The sequence below is a fragment of the Macaca nemestrina genome, chromosome X (genome assembly GCF_043159975.1).
Source record: "Macaca nemestrina isolate mMacNem1 chromosome X, mMacNem.hap1, whole genome shotgun sequence".
NCBI lineage: Eukaryota > Metazoa > Chordata > Mammalia > Primates > Cercopithecidae > Macaca > Macaca nemestrina.
Window position 1 is genome coordinate 67,081,190 of NC_092145.1, and position 20,293 is coordinate 67,101,482.

General features: G+C 35.8%; 1 protein-coding gene across 5 annotated transcripts in view; it reads right to left on the reverse strand.

Annotated features, from left to right (window-relative positions):
* Positions 1 to 4,059: 4,059 nt before the first annotated feature.
* LOC105488004 (kelch like family member 4) overlaps positions 4,060 to 20,293 on the reverse strand; it is a 158,495-nt gene continuing 142,261 nt past the window's right edge. For 3 of the 5 annotated variants that reach the window (XM_011751650.3, XM_011751649.3, XM_011751651.3), the window contains 2 exons: positions 8,578 to 8,749; positions 5,542 to 7,041 (listed from right to left, as the gene is read on the reverse strand). In XM_011751650.3, coding sequence (XP_011749952.1) covers positions 6,982 to 7,041; positions 8,578 to 8,749 — 232 coding nt within the window. In that variant the 3' untranslated portion in view covers positions 5,542 to 6,981. Of the gene's footprint in view, positions 4,141 to 5,541; positions 7,042 to 8,577; positions 8,750 to 12,557; positions 12,640 to 20,293 lie in introns of those variants that run through there. The other 2 variants (XM_071088901.1, XR_011618325.1) reach the window with 2 other exon arrangements.

Below are 20,293 nucleotides of genomic sequence, written 5' to 3' on the forward strand. Positions count from 1 at the left end.
TTTTTATTTAAATATAAATTCATACAGCATAATATTCATCCACTGAAATTTTAGAATCCATGTTCTGAAAATTATATTCATAGAGTTGTGTAACCATAACCACAATCTTAGTTTAGAACATTTTCATTACCATGAAAAGAAACCCCATAAACCTAAACAGTCACTCATTTCCTATTTCCTGCCAGCCCTCATCTCCAGCCCTAGCAAACCATTAATCTACTTTAAGTCTCTGTAGATTTTCCTATTCTGAACATTAATATAAATAGTATCATAAAACATTGGGCCTTAGAAACTGAACCCTTGCCAAGCAAAGCTGTGGGAACAGGACCATCACTCGAGAGGGTCTAAAAGTTGGGAACCCTTGCTCCAGTGGATCCAGAAGGTTAGACCTCTGCCCCAGTACGTACTGATGTTGGTACCACCAACCCTGTTGGGCCTGGAGGGCAGAGCATCTAGCCAAAGAGGTTTATTCCTGAGCCTTAAAATCTTATGGAGTTTCCCTTATAGTTTGGACTTATGACTTGTCACTCCTGTTTTTCTTTCCTACTTCTCCATTGCAGAATGGGACTCTCTCCTATGCCTGTCCCATTGTTATATTTTTATAAGCAAATTAACGTTGGGTTTCATAGGTTCACAGCTGAAGGCAAATTTGCTGTAAAATAAGTCATACCTTGAGTCTCACCCATATCTGATTTAGATATTTAGATGAAACATGGGAATTTAGGCCTTTGAGTTGATTCTGAAAAGAGTTAAGAGTTTTGGGACTATTGGAATGGATGAATGTATTTTGCATATGAGAAGGACATGATTTGGGGGGATTAAGGAGCTGAATTTTATGGACCAAATGTTTGTGCCCCCCCAAATTCCTATGTTGAAACTGTTCCCACCCCCAACATGATGATATTGGAAGGTGAGGCCTTTGGAGGGTAATTAGGATTAAATGAGAGCAGAACCATCATGAATGGGATTAATACATTTCTAAGAATCCTGAAAGAACGTCCTTCTTTCTGCTCTTCACTGTGTGAAGATACAAAGAGAAATTGGCAGTCTAAAACACAAAATAAATTGTTGTTGCTTATAAACCAACTTGTCCATGATATTTTTGGTACGGAAACCCAAGCTAAGACAGTGTCTGTTCAGATTGTTTTATTATTGTTGATTTCTATGTGTATTTTGGATAACTGTCCTTTATCAGACATGCCTTTTGCAAATACTTGTTCCCAGTCTGTGGCTTCTCCTTTCATTCTCTTGACAGTGTATTTTACACAGCAAAGTTTTTGAGTTTAATGAAGCTCAGCTTATCAAGTCTTTCTTTCATAGACTGTGTCTTTAATGTTGTATCTAAAAAGTTATTACCAAACCCAAGGTGATCTAAAGTTTTTCCTATGTTATCTTTTAGGAGATTTTAGGTTTACATTTTACATTTAGATCTGTGATCAAATTTAAGTTAATTTTCATGAAGAGTGAAATGTCTGTCTAGATTCATTTTTTAAATATGGATGTCTCGTTTTTCAGCACCATTTGTTGAAAAGCCCATCTTTTTTCCATTGTGTTGCCTTTGGTCCTTGGTCAAAGATCAGTTGACTACAGTTATGTGGGTCTATTTCTAAGATGTCCATTCTGTGCTATTGATCTATTTGTCTATTATTTTGCCAGTTTCACACTCTCTTGATTACTGTAGCTTTATAGTAAGTTGTAGTTGGGTTGTGCCAGTCCTCCAATTTTGTTCTCTAATTTTGTGTTGACTATTTTGGGTGTTTTGCTTTCCCATATAAACTTCAGTCAGTTTTGCAAGACCAATGTACTTTTAAATGTGAAGAATCTCAAATGTGATCATCTCATTCTATCTTCTACTCCTCTTTTTTTAATATATATTTCCCATAATTAAACGTTTTGTGCTGTACTCTGTGTAGTGTACTCAGACCTTCCCTCCAGTTTATTATCTTCTTATTTGTGCCTCATCTGCTACTTTCCCTCCCCAGTGAATTTTTAAGTACTTAAAGTGTCCATTTCCGGATGTTCCTGGCTCTCTTCACCTAGGAGAAGTCTCAAGACCATGTCTTAATGATTCTTGTCTACACATGGGTGTTAAAATCTTTGCCCTTAGTGGATATAACTAAGTTCATTAACTCCAAGATGATCTCTATTGCCATCTGAGTTTATTATTGTTTTGTTAAGTTCTCTGATTCCTAGCATCTGGAGATTTGCCTTTATTTCTATGGAGCGTAGCTATGTACCTAAATTTCAGGTTATTTTATCTCATCTCTCTGTGTTTTTCATGTGTGTATATATTTGTGGATAGTATCAGAGAGACAGACCTCTGCCTTTACTTATTTGGCCATGTTTCCAGTGCTGTTATTTGAATCCCATTCTCATAAAATACCCAGTCTTTGATGCCATCAAAAATCTATTCATTCATTTTTTCCACAATTATTTACTGAATATCAATTTTGTATTAGAATCTGGACAGACACTGAGGATACTATAATGAGTAAAACTAAAACTCATGCGAGAGATTATAGTTTAGAGGAGGAGAATTGTCTGTATCTACTGACTCAGACCTTCTCTCAATTGGGCAAGTTGCTATGCATTGGATTAGCCAGGATGGTTCTATGAATTCATATGAACTTTCTTAGCCTGACTGGCTTTTCAGCCTCATCTCATTATGCAGACTTGGCAAAACTGAAACAAGTATAAGTGGATTTGTGAAGATACGGCTTTCAAAGATCTCCATATGATATTATCTTTCTAGTTTATTTTAAAATAAGACTAGTTGTGATTTGATGGCCAGAATTCATGTGTTCCCATTCTGGTAAGATATAATTAGCTCTTGTCAAGTTAGACTTTTTTAACCACACAGCTATAAACTGAATTTAACATATGAAACAGGGCTATTTAAATGAAGGTCTCCATGGCCTTAGATGAAATGTAAATTTGGCAAACTCAGGTAGCTTTTGTATAGGTGAGGCCATTTAATTCTGATTCTCCATCACTTAAAATATAATCCAAATTTTATAGACTTGGATTTTGTACAAATTTCATAAACTTAGTTTTAATTAGTGTATACCACTAGGGTCCTAAACACAGTAGATCTTTAATAGATGTTTATGTCAAGGGGCTAATATCTGAAAAATACTAATGTGCTTTTATTTTTTAATATTTATCCATTTATAACCTTCCCCATATTTAGCTATATGTACCCATTTCCCTCATTGTTTACATGTGCTCTGTGTGTGTGTAGGTGTGTGTGTGTGTTTCTGTGTGTGTGTTAAGGGAAGGGATTAGGATTATGACAGAAAACAAAAGTGAGTGTCAATATTAAACATTTAGCAACATGAGCAGGACTTTTTCCTAGTCTGTAGCAGGCCATAATCCTGAAAAACAAGCATTGTCAAGAGAGAAAGAGTTTTAACACTTTTATCAATATTACTGTAATTCATAAATCATAATTATATATATTATGGGGTACAATATATTTTGGTATATGTATACAGTGTGTGATGATTAAATCAAGCTAATTAAACATATTATCACCTTACACATAATTCATCATGGTGAGATATTTGAAATTTTAAAAGCATTTTAAAAACTCTCCTTTGAAATATGGAGATCCATGCTTGCAAATTAGGTAGTTCATGTGATATCTTCCATAGACAAGAGAGGGGAGATGCTCCTTCCATCATTTAGGTTGGGACTTAGTGTCTCTAGCAATGTGGACAGGATGTAAAGAAAGTTCATTACGAAGAGAAATAGCAACTGAAAAATCTGTCCCTTCTACCTGAGGTGATGTGATTGGGAGAAAGTAGACATAGAATGATGACAGTTTAGGACATATGTGTTTCATGGCCTTTTTTTTTTTTTTTTTTTCCTTTACCTAGACTAAGATCTCAAGGTAGGAGTCTTGTCAGAGAACTTCAAATAAAATCCAGAGTCACAGAGGTTTTTTTCCTATATTGCATTTGGAACTCCTAAAGGAAACTGTCTTTCAGTGTTCCCTCCATATCAAAAAAGGACAACAGCCACACCTGAGTCAGACAGATAAGTGGCATTGTTGTGCAGAGAAAGGATCTGCATTTAGTGCCCCAGAGTTTCCTTCAGCTTCTGTGTGGTATAGAAGTTTTGTGGAAGTTCTTGCATGCCCTGTGGAAATACAGGAAAGTAGCAGACAGTGTTAGAGAATCATCATGATGCATGCTGAGAGTTGCAGAGTAGGGAATCCTGAACATGGCCATAGTGATTATAGAAAAAAAATCAAGAAGCGGCAACATTGTCTTTCAGATCTGAGTATAGTAAATGTGTGAGCCCTTATACTCTTGAAAGAATATATAAATAACTCCCTTTCCTATATGTATTTGTTTAAACTAACCCTGATAGGTTATCTCTGCTAAAGCATGGCAACAAGGGCCCACTCTTGCTCCTCCTTTTCCCAACCAAGTTTGACTGAGACAAGCACAGTTATGTTTCAGTGCCCTGGGCCTCTGCAGGTCTCTATTCTGATGGCTCACATCTGCTCAGATTTTGGCAGCTCATCTAGGGCATTGTCTTAGTTCATTTCTGAGGCTTAAAACAGAACCTGGATAATTTACAAATAAAAATAATTAATTTCTTACAGTTAGGCAGGCTGAGAAATCTGAGGTTGAGGGGCCATATATGGGATGGCCTTCCTGTTGGTAAGAGCTGTCAGGTAAGTCCCAAGGTAACACATAGCATCACATGACTTGGGGGCATATGCACTCTGAGCATGCTAGCTTAGGTCACTCTTCCTTCCTTTTCATACAAAGTCACCAGTCCCCCACTCTTAAGATAATCCATTAATCCATGAATGGATTAATCCATTCAGGAGGGCACAGGCCTCATGGCCCAATCACCTCTTAAGGGCCCTACCTCTCAATACTGCTACATTAGGAATTAAGTTTCAGCATGAGTTTTCGAGGGAAAAAAATATTCAAACCATAGCAGCCATAGTGGCCTGAACACCATTTTTAAATGCAGCTATGAAGTGGTAGCCCTGGGAAACATACATGTCTCTTCTACGAGTCAGTACAGTCAAGTCCAGCTATGCCATTGAGAAGAGAGTATTCAACTTTTACTTTCCTCTTCTCCATGAATGACTCTAGACACAGTCTGCCTCTTGGTAACACCTAGTTGTTACTAGAGGATTGGCAAGCTAGGCTGCAAAAGGTCCTTTGATCTTTTCCACTGGTTGACACCCCCATTTAACTTAACAGGCCAAGCTGTGCATTGGCGATAAAGGTTTAGGTAACTCTACTTCTACACTGATTTCAATAAGGTGTGAATTCAAAAGACCTAACAGGGCTGTATGTGTGTTTCACAGCCTCTCCGTGTCTCTATCTTCACCTCTAGAACTGCAGAAATCTATAGCTCTATAGCTCTCTATTTAGAATTAGAGACAACGGCAGGTGTAAGAAGAAATAAATAAATGGAATTTTATTTTGTGTTTAAGTATTTTAGTGATATAGGAAATGTAAAATCAAAAAATCCATTCAGGTTGTACTTGATATATTCTAAAGCCACACCATAAGGAGAGGAAATAAAGTTTATTTAAATTCAATTTGTCAAAGTACAAATACCTTTGTACAACTTACATTGTTCTTTCTTAAAACTTAAAAGCTAGTAGTATATTTTGTAAGCATTTCTCCAGATTTTGATTTCACAATCCACAATAAAAAGTCTGTTTAAAAGAACTTATTGTAGAAATTCTAAAATTGTGCATTTACTTGAAAAGTTACTTTCATAAAGGGTTTTTCAATATTTCATCTTAGTTGTATAATTAAATGGAAGAAATGGAAGCATTACACATAAAATACTATTCAACTAGCCATTTTTGTTATTTTAAAACTTAAAAAGTCTTTTTTTTTTTTTTTTTTTTTTTTGTATAGCACACATATCCTAACATTTTCTACTGGATAATATAACAGTAACAGAAAAGCATGTACTGGTACAAAAAAGATAACTATCGTATTTGACCAAGCTTATTGATTATTTTGGTTTTCCCATGTGTTAACACTGAATAATGTCCTCAATTTTAATGTACTTTAAAAATCGTTTTGTTTTTGAAAACTTGTTTAACTTAACGATACGTGTTCATAGAGTTAACATAAATGCTTGAGGAGAACATTACATTCTATACAAGTGAAGCCCTGACACTCTGTAGCTGAGGTCACAGTTTGTATCAATATGATAAATATTCATTATTTCATTGTATAGGCTGTGTATATGAAATTACAATAATATTCTACTGGTAACAAATCTAATGAGAAAATATGTTAAGAAATACCAAATTTATATGTGTGCTCTGGCAGATGAGCAAACCTGTAAAAATTTTGACATACCGCGATCAACATAACAAATGTTGTCAAAGAGCTGTTTTTTCTTTTTCTTTTTTTTTTTTTTAGCTTCAACACAGTAAAAGCTTTCCTCTTGGTAAACGTGAGGAATTGTTTAGCTCTTTGGGATATTATCTGAATAGGAGAATAATGGCTTACTAAAAATCAGATTTTCTATTTTAAGCTTCAGATGTTACCTTTTATATTTCTATGTTCCAGATAATAAGAGTATGTTTAAAAAAAAAAAAAAACTGAAAATGTTTTTAACTTCTAAGGCTCTTACCTTGAAATGTATTAATGCTTTTATAACCTGCACACTGTGGACATCATCATCACCAGTTTTCATTAAATATTTTAGCATTTTGTAGTAATGGGGCTGTATCTAGACTACGGGGTTTCCTTTTATATTATCAGCTGCGATAACACATATGCTTAATAATTCATATGTAATTCACGTTTAAAAAGTTTTGGCTTCACAAATGAAAGCAATTATAACTACAAATTAAAACAATACAACAATTTTCCAGTCTGATCATTAATTGTAGGAAAAGGAACATGTATTTCTTTCTCCCTTTGTCCTACTCAGTTTCTTGAAATTATCCAGTTTCATTCCATTTGATAAAAATAGATAGCTTTAAGGTAGCTTCACCACTACAACACATGCACCAGCTCTTCCAATGTTAACAGGAACTTCCTAAAACACAAAACAAGAAACAAAACACTGTTGGAACTCTGATTTTAGCATAATATAAAATATTATATTCAATATGGTTGAAGAAGTCCTTACTTATTTTGGTCTAACATCACCTTGTCTAAAGATGAGATAATCTGCAGCCCAGATAACAGTGTAGTGTGGTGGAAAAAACACAGCCTTCAGAATGGTAAAAACCTGAGATTGAGGATCAGGTGATCTTAAGTAAATTTCATCTCTCCGATAATATTCTCACTTGAAAAATTACAGCTAATTATACTAACACGTCAAGGTTTTTGTGTTGTGATGGTTGAAATAATGAATAACAATTTGCACTTAGTAGTTATAATTCCACCATCTGTTAGTTCTCTTTCACTCTTTTCAAGATCACACAATGAAACAGTGACACAGCCAGAAATATAATCTAGGACTCTTAGCTACTTGCCTACAATCTTCAGAAAAGTAAATCCCACAAGCTGGTCAAGCATCTTGATTATTATATTTGACCTAACACCTTGCATGCTATTTTTTTTTTCCTTCTATTTCTGGGTGGTCCTAAGCATTGATAAAATAGGAGCTACCCTACATTGTAGCATTTGAGGGTTTTTGAGTCTTAATGAGTCAGATTATTGGAGGAGAGAGATTAAAATCTCATTATCAGCTGTCATTACATTAACACCAATTTACTTAGAGCAATAGCCAGCTGTACCCTGTAGAATACAGAGTAGCATGAAGTCAGCAGAAGGGAAGATGAAGTTAGATACCAAATACAAGGTTTACCTGTTTGTGGAGATGGTAAAGAGTTAATCATACTTTATGTTTTTTGTTAACTCATCATTTAATTGACAAAGTATTATTAAATATTTTAGAATAAATCTAGTGCTATCACTGGCAAAGTAGTCAAAAGGGTCAAATTTACCTTTAACATCTCAAAGATGCCATTTCAATGCTATCTTTTGCATTCTCCTTGAAATTATTTCTAATAGACGCCCAGCACTTTTGAGAGGTTTTAATTCTGGTCCCTTATTGTTTACTAAATTATTGACTGACTGAAGAATTTAGGAGTATTGCAGTCTACACAGTTTCTATATGGCAAAGATTGAAGGCTTTTCTCCTGGGTGCCAGCCAATAATAAAGGCAGATATTTGTGGAAGAGGATGTTGCCCTTTGGTTCTCAGGTCACAACATATACATAAAACGTTGGCCATGGTAAAATCCTTTATTTTATTTATTTATTACTGAAGTATTTGATTGGATTCGCTTATTTTATTTAAAGGGAATGCTTTCATGAAGTCAAGAGAATGGTCTGTCTTCTTTTATGTAAGTACTGATGGCTCCTGCTATCAACTATCATGTCATATCATATCAACTAGATCAACTAGTAATTCTCTAAGATATAAATAGAGCACAGACTATAAATTTCACTAAAAGATCTTGTAAGGGCCTAGAGAAGAGAATACAATTAATTCTGAAAATATATTTTAATATATTCTTTTTAAAACCTGAAATATAGTAATTTGAATATTTTAAGTTGAATACCTCTTTCCATTCATTTCTCTGTGCATCATATGACTCAACTGTGTTCAAATAAGTATGTCCATCATATCCTCCAACCACATAGAGTTTGTCTCCAAGCGGGCACACAGCAACAGCATCTCGAGGAACACTCAGAGGTGCCACAGTTGACCATGAGTCACTTTTTGGATCATACCTTAAAGGATTTAGAAAGACAATTGGGAGGAAAAGTCCAATAGAGTTACAATTGAAAATAATAGACATTCTCAAAATGTATACCTATCTGAAACACAGGATTAAAAACACTTTATACAAATATTAAGTATAGATTGGATAATATTAAGGCTATGTACATGACAAAATTACCTTCAGCCACTAGGTGTCTCTCAAAGCATATTGAACAAGTTTCCCTTTCCAAGATACCATGCACTTCATTAATAAGTACTCAGATAAACTTTGAGGAAATTTCACATATTGTGATCCTGGCATGATATAAAAAATGTCTCCTCTCATTTAGTAGTCTGATTGAAGAGCTTTTGTTTTTCTTTTATTATTTATTTGTCAAAGTTATACATAAGATGCCTCTTTTATATGAGAACTCATTTTAAAGTAAACCTGAATATAACTGCCTTTCTATTTTTGCTGTATGAAATGTACTACTTTGGTTTTAATACTATTTGCAGATAGAATGGTTACAGACTTATCCTGTGTTTTTCCCTGCTGAGAGTTCTTATTTATCTTCAGTGGAGTTAAGGTTTATTGTTTTCTATTTTAATCTGAAGTTAACTCCTTATCCCCAAACCTCTTTAGTAAGCAAAATGAAAAATAATACAGTAAGTAATATTAATTAACATATTTTCTAGAAATTCTTTCCTAACCTTTGAAGCTTATTTTTAAAAACACATAACACTAAAATCTAAAAATTGAACAATGAAGAAAACTCATATAATTATACACAAAAATTCTCCCTGACTTTACATTGGCCTATTTGTAAAAGTCTAATGAAATACATTTATTTTACAAAGGAGATTTTCATTTATCACTTTCCACTGATATATTTGTATTACCCCTCTAACCACTGTTTGTATATCTTTAATGATATTCTAAATCATCTGATTTCAGCTTCCATCTGAAATCGGTCTCACATCTAGAATTTTAAAAATAGTATCTGAAATCAGCAATAACTCAGACAACTTAAATTCTATATCATCGAGTGTCATGTAGCATATCACTTTAAATTCAGATGTTATGGTAAAAGTCAGAACCAGAAAATCCATAGCTGCATGCTCTGGCTAAGCCAAATCTTCAAAACAATAGCTATTGTTAATTGATGCTTCACTCAGCTGACAGTCAGGGTACACACACAGATGAATCATGAACCGAAACTCATAGAAGGATTTGCTCATAAATTTGCATCCAAAGACCCAAGACTTTTCTGCATGGGCATGGTAACTAATGCTCAAAATCTGGTTAACATTATTATTATCTGGATATTGCTTAATTAAGAAGAGGAGTTTGGGGAATGTTGAAGTTTCTGAAGAAAAATTAATTGATAATATGATTATCATCTGTAAAGATGTGTATCATCTGTAAAGACACACAGGAACAGTTATTAAAGACAAAAGTAGTCACCGCATATTCAAATTAAAATAGCATTACTTCTCTTCCCTGTTTGTCTTTTGCTTTTCTGTCTCCCCTTACTTTGAATGTAAGTATATATATTCTAATGGAAATGAAATTGAGCCGGAAGTCAAGAGAATGAGTCATGGTCTTATTTTCCCACTTAGAGTAACTAGGAATCATTTGCTTGATTTATGTGCCTCAATTTTCTCATTAACATTATAGCAATAGTGATCCCTAACCCAACCAATGTGATGGTTTTAGAAAACTTTAAATTATTATCATAAGCAATTGGGTATGCCAAAAGTGTTTTAGCAGAAAAAAAAAAAAAAATAGCATCAGAAAAATTCTTCAAGGCATGGAAATGAGGATTATCTGATTCCATAGAGGTTGTGTGGACCTTTAAGTGTTTAAGTGCGTTTTTTTGTTTTTTTTTTTTGTTTTTTTTTTTTTTTGAGACAGCGTCTCGCTCTGTCCCCCAGGCTGGAGTGCAGTGGAGCGCGATCTGGGCTCACTGCAAGCTCCGCCTCCCGGGTTCACGCCATTCTCCTGCCTCAGCCTGCCGAGTAGCTGGGACTACAGGCGCCCGCTACCACGCCTGGCTAATTTTTTAAAATTTTTAGTGGGGACGGGGTTTCACCGTGTTAGCCAGGACGGTCTTGATCTCCTGACCTTATGATCCACTCACCTCCGCCGCCCAAAGTGCTGGTATTACAGGCGTGAGCCACCGCACCCAGCCCCTTTAAGTTACTTTCTACTGACAAGCCTATTTTATAACTCTGTGTGTGTGGAAGTTGTAAAAAACTGAGTTTCCTTGTGATTTTTTTCTATAACAATACAAATTCATTTTGCCTGATAGCAATAGAATTGATTTCCACAATGTAGAAATAATGACTCCCAAAGATTATCTTTTATTGTTATATTATATAATTTCAACTAGTTTTGCATCTATTGAGAAATTATTTCAGTATTCAAAGTTGTCTAAGTACCTTTTATTCTAAGTACCTTTTGAACTTGTTTTAACATCTTATAATTGTTTTCTTTATCTATGAATCACATGAAATGTTTAACACATGTTCATTTTACATTTTTAAATTTTTTAATTGATATATATTTGTACACATTTATGGGGTACGTGTGATATTTTGTTACATACATAAAATGTGTCATTTTATATTTGCATGAAAGCCATGATTTTAAGTTTTTGAAAATTATATTTTAGCACTAGTCATTTTCTCAATGCCTTTTCAAGGAAAATGACAATAATAGCATAATAATAGGGTGATAATGTTAGTAATAAAAATAATACTGGATTATAGCAATAATACTAAAATAAAACTACCATACTTGCAACTGACTCCTATTGAATAATTAACATATGGCAAGCAATGTGGTAAGTGCATTATCACATTTTATCTTGTACCCTTGTGGTTGATACTATTATTATTCCCATTTTACATATGAGGAAACTGATGTTTAGAGATGTAAAGTAACTGGGACAAGGTCACATAATTAATAAATAGTAGATTTAAAGTTTGAACCGAGATCTGTCTGACATCTAATCTGATGCGTTTAACTACTATACTACGCATTTGTTTAGTATGTGTAAAGTTCTTATTTTTCTCTTTTTAAAAAAGAGTATGAGGCCGGGCGCGGTGGCTCAAGCCTGTAATCCCAGCACTTTGGGAGGCCGAGACGGGCGGATCACGAGGTCAGGAGATCGAGACCATCCTGGCTAACACGGTGAAACCCCATCTCTACTAAAAAATACAAAAAACTAGCCGGGCGAGGTGGCGGGCGCCTGTAGTCCCAGCTACTCGGGAGACTGAGGCAGGAGAATGGCGTGAACCCAGGAGGCGGAGCTTGCAGTGAGCTGAGATCCGGCCACTGCACTCCAGCCTGGGCGACAGAGCGAGACTCCGTCTCAAAAAAAAATAAAATAAAATAAAAAAAAATAAAAAAGAGTATGAGAATTTTAAAAATCAGTAAATTTGGGAGTGTAATTATGTCAGAAAATGAGGTTGAACATTTACTTATAGGATATGCATGTAAGTATGTAATTGTGTAGTCTGTGCCACAGATTATATCAGATAATATAAATTAAATTTATATTTTTAGTGGTTTATTTAAATTGATATAGACATTTTAAACCATAATAAGGCTAGTTCTACTGTGAACAACATATGGTGCTAAAATATGCAGCCCAATTTGTTTTTTTTTTCAAGTTTTAACACAGACTTCCACAATTTCAAGGGTTCACAGAGTAAAGCTAAGAAAGTGCTGGCATTATAATAATGGGAAGAAAAATGATTAATTAAAATAGTCATACATTCCACATTTTTTTGTTATGAGAGGTATACTTTTTTGTGATAAAATCAACTTACATAGTTTCATACATTTAGATACAGGAAGCCAAGTTAATGCAACACCAGTTTTACCACTAAGCCTCAACAAAAAGCTTCCAAACTGCAATAGAAACAAGAAAGCACAGACTATAATAAATGAAAACAGTCTTGCTAGGATTTATTACAAGAAAATTGCCATTATGAGATAGAGAATTATTTGTATCGCTGATTATATATTTACATGATTTACTTCTTGACAGATACAATTTTTGTGAAGTCAGATGCGGTTTTCATAGCAACAAACCTTCACAGCTTCTTATTTACTAGGTATCTTTGTACAGTTCTGTGTTATTTTGGATAAAATCCTTCAGGCAACTTTTAATATTTCTGTAAAAAACAACATGGGTTTTCCATATCGATCTTTCTCCTTGACTTCTCCCTCCCATGAGTTTAGCACTCCAATGCAGTTTTTTGTTTGTTTGTTTATGTTTTAAAGACAGAGTCTCATTCTGTTGCCCAGGCTGGCGTGCAGTTGTGCAGTGATCTCAGCTCGCCATAACCTCTGCCTCCCAGGCTCAAATGATTCTCATGCCTCAGCCTCCCCAGTATCTGGGATTACAGGCATGCGCGTCCATGCCCAACTAATTTTTGTGTTTTTTTAAGAGATAGGGTTTCTTCATGTTGGCCAGGCTGGTCTCAATCTCCTGGTCTCAAGTGATCCACCCACTTCAGCCTCCCAGAGTGTTAGGATTACAGGTGTGAGGCACCGTGCCCGACTCCAATGTAGTTTGAAGTGTCAATGAAATCTCAAGATACCATAATTATTTTTATACAAATTCGTTAGCACTTTTGATCAAGACTTTTTTCCCAAATATAATAATTCCAGATACTATATGTTTATGTTATATATGATTTAGTCTTGCCAACTATCAAGAGTTTTATAAAGAAGTTATAGTTACATGGCTTTTAGGTGTAGAACCGTAAATACTTTTACAGGCATAAGAATAGAATTCAATACCTAGGTATCATTACTTAAAATAAAAACTGCACTTAACCTTTGTTGAATACAATTATGGATTCTTAAAACATATGTGTACATTCTCTGGTAGTCAGGCTTATACCCTAACTTTTATGAGTTGTGTGCTGTCTATGACTTTTTGCGGTCTACAGAAGGCATCAATAAATCATCTAGGCAATTTAAAATTTTTATGGAATCTGTCCTTTTTAAAAAAATGTCCTGCAGTGTTGTTTAAACACAGTTTAAGTCTACTGTATTCTTTGGGTTTTTCTAAAAGGAAACATAATTTGGGCCGTGAATTTGGGCCATGTATTTGGGGAATCAAATGCGCGCATACGTGCGCGCGCGCGCACACACACACACACACACACACACACACACACACACACACTCACACATCCAGAAAGCACACATCCCTAGAAATGCCCAAGAATACATCAGGCCTTTATGCTGAGGTGATCCCAGGCACAGAACATGACCTGCTAATGCGTGATGGTCTAATGGATGAAGCCAGTCTTCAAAGACAGGGAAGGTGCCTGTTTTTTCAAAAACCCAGTTTTCAGCAAAAGATCAAAAGGCATATAAAGAAACAGAAAAAAATAAAAACAAAGTCAATTTTAAAATAACAAATTAAATCTCCAGATACTCTTCCTGTAGAAATATAAAGATCTGACTTACAAGACAATAACATAGCTGTCTTATGCTAAAGCCAAGATAAAAACAGAAATAATGTAAATAAGTAAAAAAAAAATTATAATAAAGAAACATAAAAATTCTTGAGCTGAAAATAAAATGACAATTTGAAAATTCAGTAGAGGGATTCAATGGGAGACTCAAGAAACAGAAGTAAGAATAAGTGAACTTAAAGATAGGTCATTTAAAATTATTGTGTCTGAGAAGCAAAAAGAATAAAGAAAAATGAATAGAGCCTGAGGGACTTACGGGCTAACATCCAGTGGACAAACATATGCATTTCAAAAATCTCAGAAGAAAAAGAGAGAAAAGAGCAGGAAGAATATGTGAAAAAAAAATAGCTGAAAAACCGTATCAAGACACATTATAAACTCTTAAAAGTCAGAGATAAAGAGACAATATTGTAAGCAAGAAGAGTAAAGCAACTTGACACATAAAAGGAATTCTCAATGAGATAACTAATAAATTTCTCAAAAAAACCTTAGAAGACAGAGGTATTTTTTTTTAAAGAGGGCAAATTAGGGGCTTTGCTGGCATGCCTCACTCACGAGGAAGTAGCAAAATAGTGTGTAGAGATTCACACTGTAAACTTTTATCTAAGAAGGAACACAGGTGATTAACATAAAAGCAAAAGAAACTCCAGATACTTTGATGAGTTTGGTGGCAGCAGCCTGGGCTGTGGGTTGAGTGGAAAATTGAGAGTGAGTCCCCAGTGCATGAGACGGGGAGAAAGGGTCTCCACCATACACATTCCCACTGGGGAGGTAGGTAATCTAGGCCAAGCGGGAGCTCCTTGACCCTACCAATCGCTGGATCTGATGTTGGGAGCAGTGGGGAGACCTTGAGAAGGGGTAACAGCAGGAAGTTGTGTTGCATGCATTCCAGACGCTGGCTCCAATAGAAGGTGGCCAATAAATATCCTAACTATAGGAGTCTCTACTGAAATCTGTAAGCCACATGGGCAGCAGTCACTAGCTGGGCAAGTCTCCAGACTGAGATTTGTGATCTAGTCTCAAAGAGGAGAGGAGTCCCCATCGCCAGAACTGAGAAGAGAGAGTGGTATGGGATTACAGTGTGCATGCAGGAGGTGGGTGACCTCCCCTTTGCAAGACCAGACTAGGAAGGGTACCATGTGGGAGCCCCAGTTTTTGTCCCAGCCAGGAAAGTCTTCAGCCTGGGACAGTTTTGCAATCTGAGATGTTCTGCTTGTAACTTAGCTATTTGTTTCAGCTTGTTGCCAGTAGTAGGCTTCAGGAGGGAGCTCTGCAGGATGGTGACCCAGGAAGCAAGGCAGGTCTCACTGCCACCTGCTAAATTTTGGAGCCCAAGCCACTCCTCATTTCCCATGCTGGCTCTTTGGAATGACAGAGGTTTCTCCACTCCTTTTAATATTGCCCCAGTGTCCTGAGAACTGCTTTTTATCACCCATCAGGGCTAGCACTTGCACCTGCTATTGGGGAGCCTGAGTAAGGGCATGCCTGATGCAGCCCCATCAAAATTTTACCCCATTACCCACGTCATAGGCAAAGCATGGGATCAGAACCCCTGGGAGTTCCACAGTCTAGCACGTTCCCTGGGACATTAGACTACTTCTCCTTGCTGGTAAAGATCAAGCATAGACCTTACTACCGCCATCCCAGCTGCCTGTCACCTGCCAGTGCCTTCAGCTGGCCAGCAGGTCAACCTGCTCAGCCCATTACAACTGCTGACATAACTGCACAGTTCTCGGGAAGGAAATGTGCTTTGTGCAACCTCTGCTACCACCATCACCCACACCACCCCAGCTGCTTAGGAGGCCCTGAGCCTGCTCACCTGCCTTGTACATTAATACTACAACTGGCATTTGAGCAAGTCACCACACTAAGGCTGTTTATAACCAAGGAAATTATAGAGCGCCTACATCACTCCTCCACTATCTCTGTCAGGGTTAGTGCTTGTATCCACCACTGGGATATCTGAGGGTGGCCCCACCTGGTCCAGCTCTGCCCAACTTCACCCTCCTCATGGTGCTGAGGATAAAGCCCAGGCCACTGGGTATTCCACAGACCAGCCCACTGCCTGAAGCACCAGAGGCCTTCTCCTGATAAGGAAATATAAAGCAAAAACCCATCTGCTACCACCACCACCACCACCACCACTGGCTCTTACCTCCTTCAAGTGCCACGTACTGGCCTGTAGGTTAAACTGCACAATCCAATACAAAATCCATTGACACCAGTGCAGATAAGCTTATGGAGACCTCTGCTACCCCAGCTCCAAAGGAGGCAGTGAGCCTGCTCACACCCCTAGAACATTGCTATGACAACTGGCACTTGAGAAAATCACACTAAGGCTACCTATAATGAAAAAAATTCATAGAGTCTTTGCCACTGAAAACACTCAGACTCAAAGCCTAATGATCTTATTCAAAATAGGTTATATTCACATCTTAAGGGGAAAAAAGTCCTGTCCAAATAAAAGTAAATTTAAAAATAAGAAGATGTGATATTTTTCTTTTCAAATGATGAGGAACCAATGGAACAGTTCTGGAAGTATAAAAGAACAGGGTGATATGGTAACCACCACAAAGCATTGCACTAACTCTTTAGCAGTAGTTCCTAACCAAAATGAAATACATGAAATTTCAGAAAAAGAATTCAAAATATTGATTTTAAAGAAGCTCAACAGGAATCAAGAGAAAGCTGAAAACCAATACAAATAAATCAGAAAATCAATCCAGAATATGAATGATAAATTTGCCAAAGAGATAGATTTTTTAAAAAAAGAAACTTCTGAAAAGGAAAATTCATTGAAGGCATTACAAAATACAGATGAAATCTTCAATGATAGACTAGACTAAGCAGAAGAAAGAATCTCAGAGCTTGAAGACAGTACTTTTTAATTTATCCAGTCAGATAAAAACGAAAAAAATAGAATTAAAAAGTGAGCTAAGCTTTTGGTAAGTATGGGACTATGTAAAATGTCCCAACTTACAAATTATAAGTATTCCTGGGGGCAAAGAAAAAAACCCAAAATCTGGGAAACTATTTGAGAAAATAATTAAGGAAAACTTCCCTAGTCCGGCAAGAGATCTAGGTATCTCGATGCAAGAAACTCAGAAAACTCCAGAAAAATATTGTAAGAACAATCTCACCAAGACATATAGTCATCAGACAGTCTAAATTCAATATGAAGGAAAAAAATCCTAAAATCAGCAAAAGAAAAGCATATAGTAACCTATAAAGGAAACCCCATCAGACTAAAAGTGGACTTCTCAGCGGAAGCCTTACAAGCCAGAAGAGATTGGGATTTTATTTTCAAGGCGCTTAAGGAAAAATCTGTAAACCCTGGCTTGTGTATACTGCCAGAATAAGCTTCATAAATGAAGAAGAAATAAAGTCTTTTGCAGACAAGCAAACACTGAGAAAATCTGTCACCACTAGACCAAACTTACAAGAAATGCTCGAGGAAGTTATAAACATGGATACAAAATTTGGTCAATACTTGCCATAATAAAAACATCTGAAAGTATAAAACTCAAAAGTCTTATAAAACGATTACAAAAATGAGGCTACAAAGTAGCTATATAACAATTAATATTATGACAGGAATAAGACCTCATGTATATGGGTTATGTATATAACCATAACTGTATATGAATTAAATATGCCAATTAAAAGAAATAGGCTGACAAAATGGATATATATATATAAAAAAGGATACAACCATACACTTCTTATAAGAAACACCTTATTGATAAAGACACTTAGAGACTTAAGTTAATGGGTGGAAAAAATATTCAATTTAAATGGAAAACAAAAGCAAACAGGAGTAGATATGTTTACATCTGATCAAGCAAACTTTAAATAAACAACAGTTTAAAAAGACAAGGAATGTCATTATATAATCATGAAGAAATCAATTCAACAAAAAGATGTAACAATCCTAAATATATATGCACCAAACACTGGGGCACCCAGATTTATAAAACGAATATTACTTGACTTAAGAAAAGAGCTAGGCAGCAATGCAATAATAGTAGGGGACTTCAACATCCCACTGACAGCACTAGGCAAATTATTGAGGCAGAAAATCAACAAAAAAACACAGGAAAATGGCCTCGGCAAAAAATTCGTGACTAAGACCTCAGAAGCACAGGCAACAAAAGCGAAAATATACAAATGGGACTTAAGTAAAAAACTTCTGCACGGCCATGGAAAGAATCAATAGAGTGAACAGGGAATCTTCAGAATGGGACAAAATATTTGCAAAGTATGTATCTGGCAAATGGGCTAATATCTGGAATTTACAAGGAACTCAGACATCTCAGTCATAACAAGAAAAACTCAAATAACCCCATTAAAAGTGGTCAAGTAATATGAAGAGATAATTTTTTAAAATGACATATAAATGGCCAAAAAGCATATGCAAAAATGTTCAACATTACTAATTATGAGAAAAATGTGAATTAAAGCCACCATGAGATACCATTTTACACCAGTAAAAATGGCTATTAATAAAAAGTCAAATAATAACAGATGTTGGCAAAGATGCAGAGAAAAGGGAACACACACTGTTAGTGGGAACGTAAGTAAGTATAACCTTTATGGCAATCAGTATGTAGCTTTCTCAAAGAGCTAAAAATAGATCTACCATTTGGTGCAGTAATCCCACTACTGCGTATCTACCTAAAGGAAGATACATCATTATACCAAAATATACCTGCACTCATAGATTTCATGAAGCACTATTCACAATAGCAAATATATGAAATCAACCTAAATGTCCATCAATGGATGACTGAATTAAAATATGCACACAAACACACACACACCCACATACACACACATATACATACACCATGGAATACTACTCAGCCATAAAAAAATCGTGTTTTAAACAATCATGTCTTAAAATAACTCAGAAACAGGAAGTCAAATATCACATGTTCTCAGTTATAAGTGGGAGCTAAATAATGCATACACATGATATAGGAAGTGGAGTAGTAGACATTGGAGACAGAACAGTGAGGCAGGTGGAGGGTGGTGAGAAATGAAAAATTACTTAATTGGCTCAATATAGACTATTCAGATAATGGCTACACAAAAAGCCCAGACTTCTCCACTTTGCAATAGGTCCATGTAGTAAAACTGTACTTATAGTACCTAATTTTTAAAAAATTTTATTTTATTAATTTCCAGGGTACATGTGCAGAATGTGCAAGTTTGTTACATAGGTAAAGGTATGCCATGGTGGTTTGCTGCACCTGTCAATCCATCACCTAGGTATTACACCCAGCATGCATTAGCTATTCTTCCTTATGGCCTACCTTACACCCACACTCCCCTGACAAGCCCCAGTGTTTGTTGTTCCCCATCCTGTGTCCATGTGTTCTCATTGTTCAGCTCCCACTTATAAGTGAGAACATGCGGTGTTTAATTTTCTGCTCCTGCATTAGTTTGCTGAAGATAATGGCTTCCGGCTTTATACATGGCCATACGAAGGATATGATTTCATTCCTTTTTATGGCTGCATACTATCCCATGGTGTATATGTACCACATTTTCTTTATCTAATCTATCGTTGGTGGGCATTTGGGTTAATTATATGTCTTTGCTATTATGAGTAGTGCTGCAATGAACATATGCATGTGAGTATCTTTATAATAAAATGACTTATATGTCTTTGGGTATATACCCAGTAATGAGATTGCTGGGTCAAATGATATTTTTGGTTCTAAATGTTTGAGGAATAGTCACACTGTCTTCCACAATGGCTGAACTAATTTACATTCCCACCAACAGTGTAAAAGCATTCCTATTTCTTCAGAACCTCACCAGCATCAACTGTTTCTTGACTTTCTAATAATTGCCATTATGATGGGCATGTGATGGTATCTCATCGTGGTTTTGATTTGCATTTAATGATAAGTGATGTTGAACTTTTTTTCATGTTTGTTGATCTCATGTATGTATTCTTTTGAGAAGTGTTGACAAAGCTGACAAAAACAAGCAATGGAGAAAAGATTCCCTATTTGATAAATGGTGCTGGAAGAACTGGCTGGCCATATGCAGAAAGTTGAAAC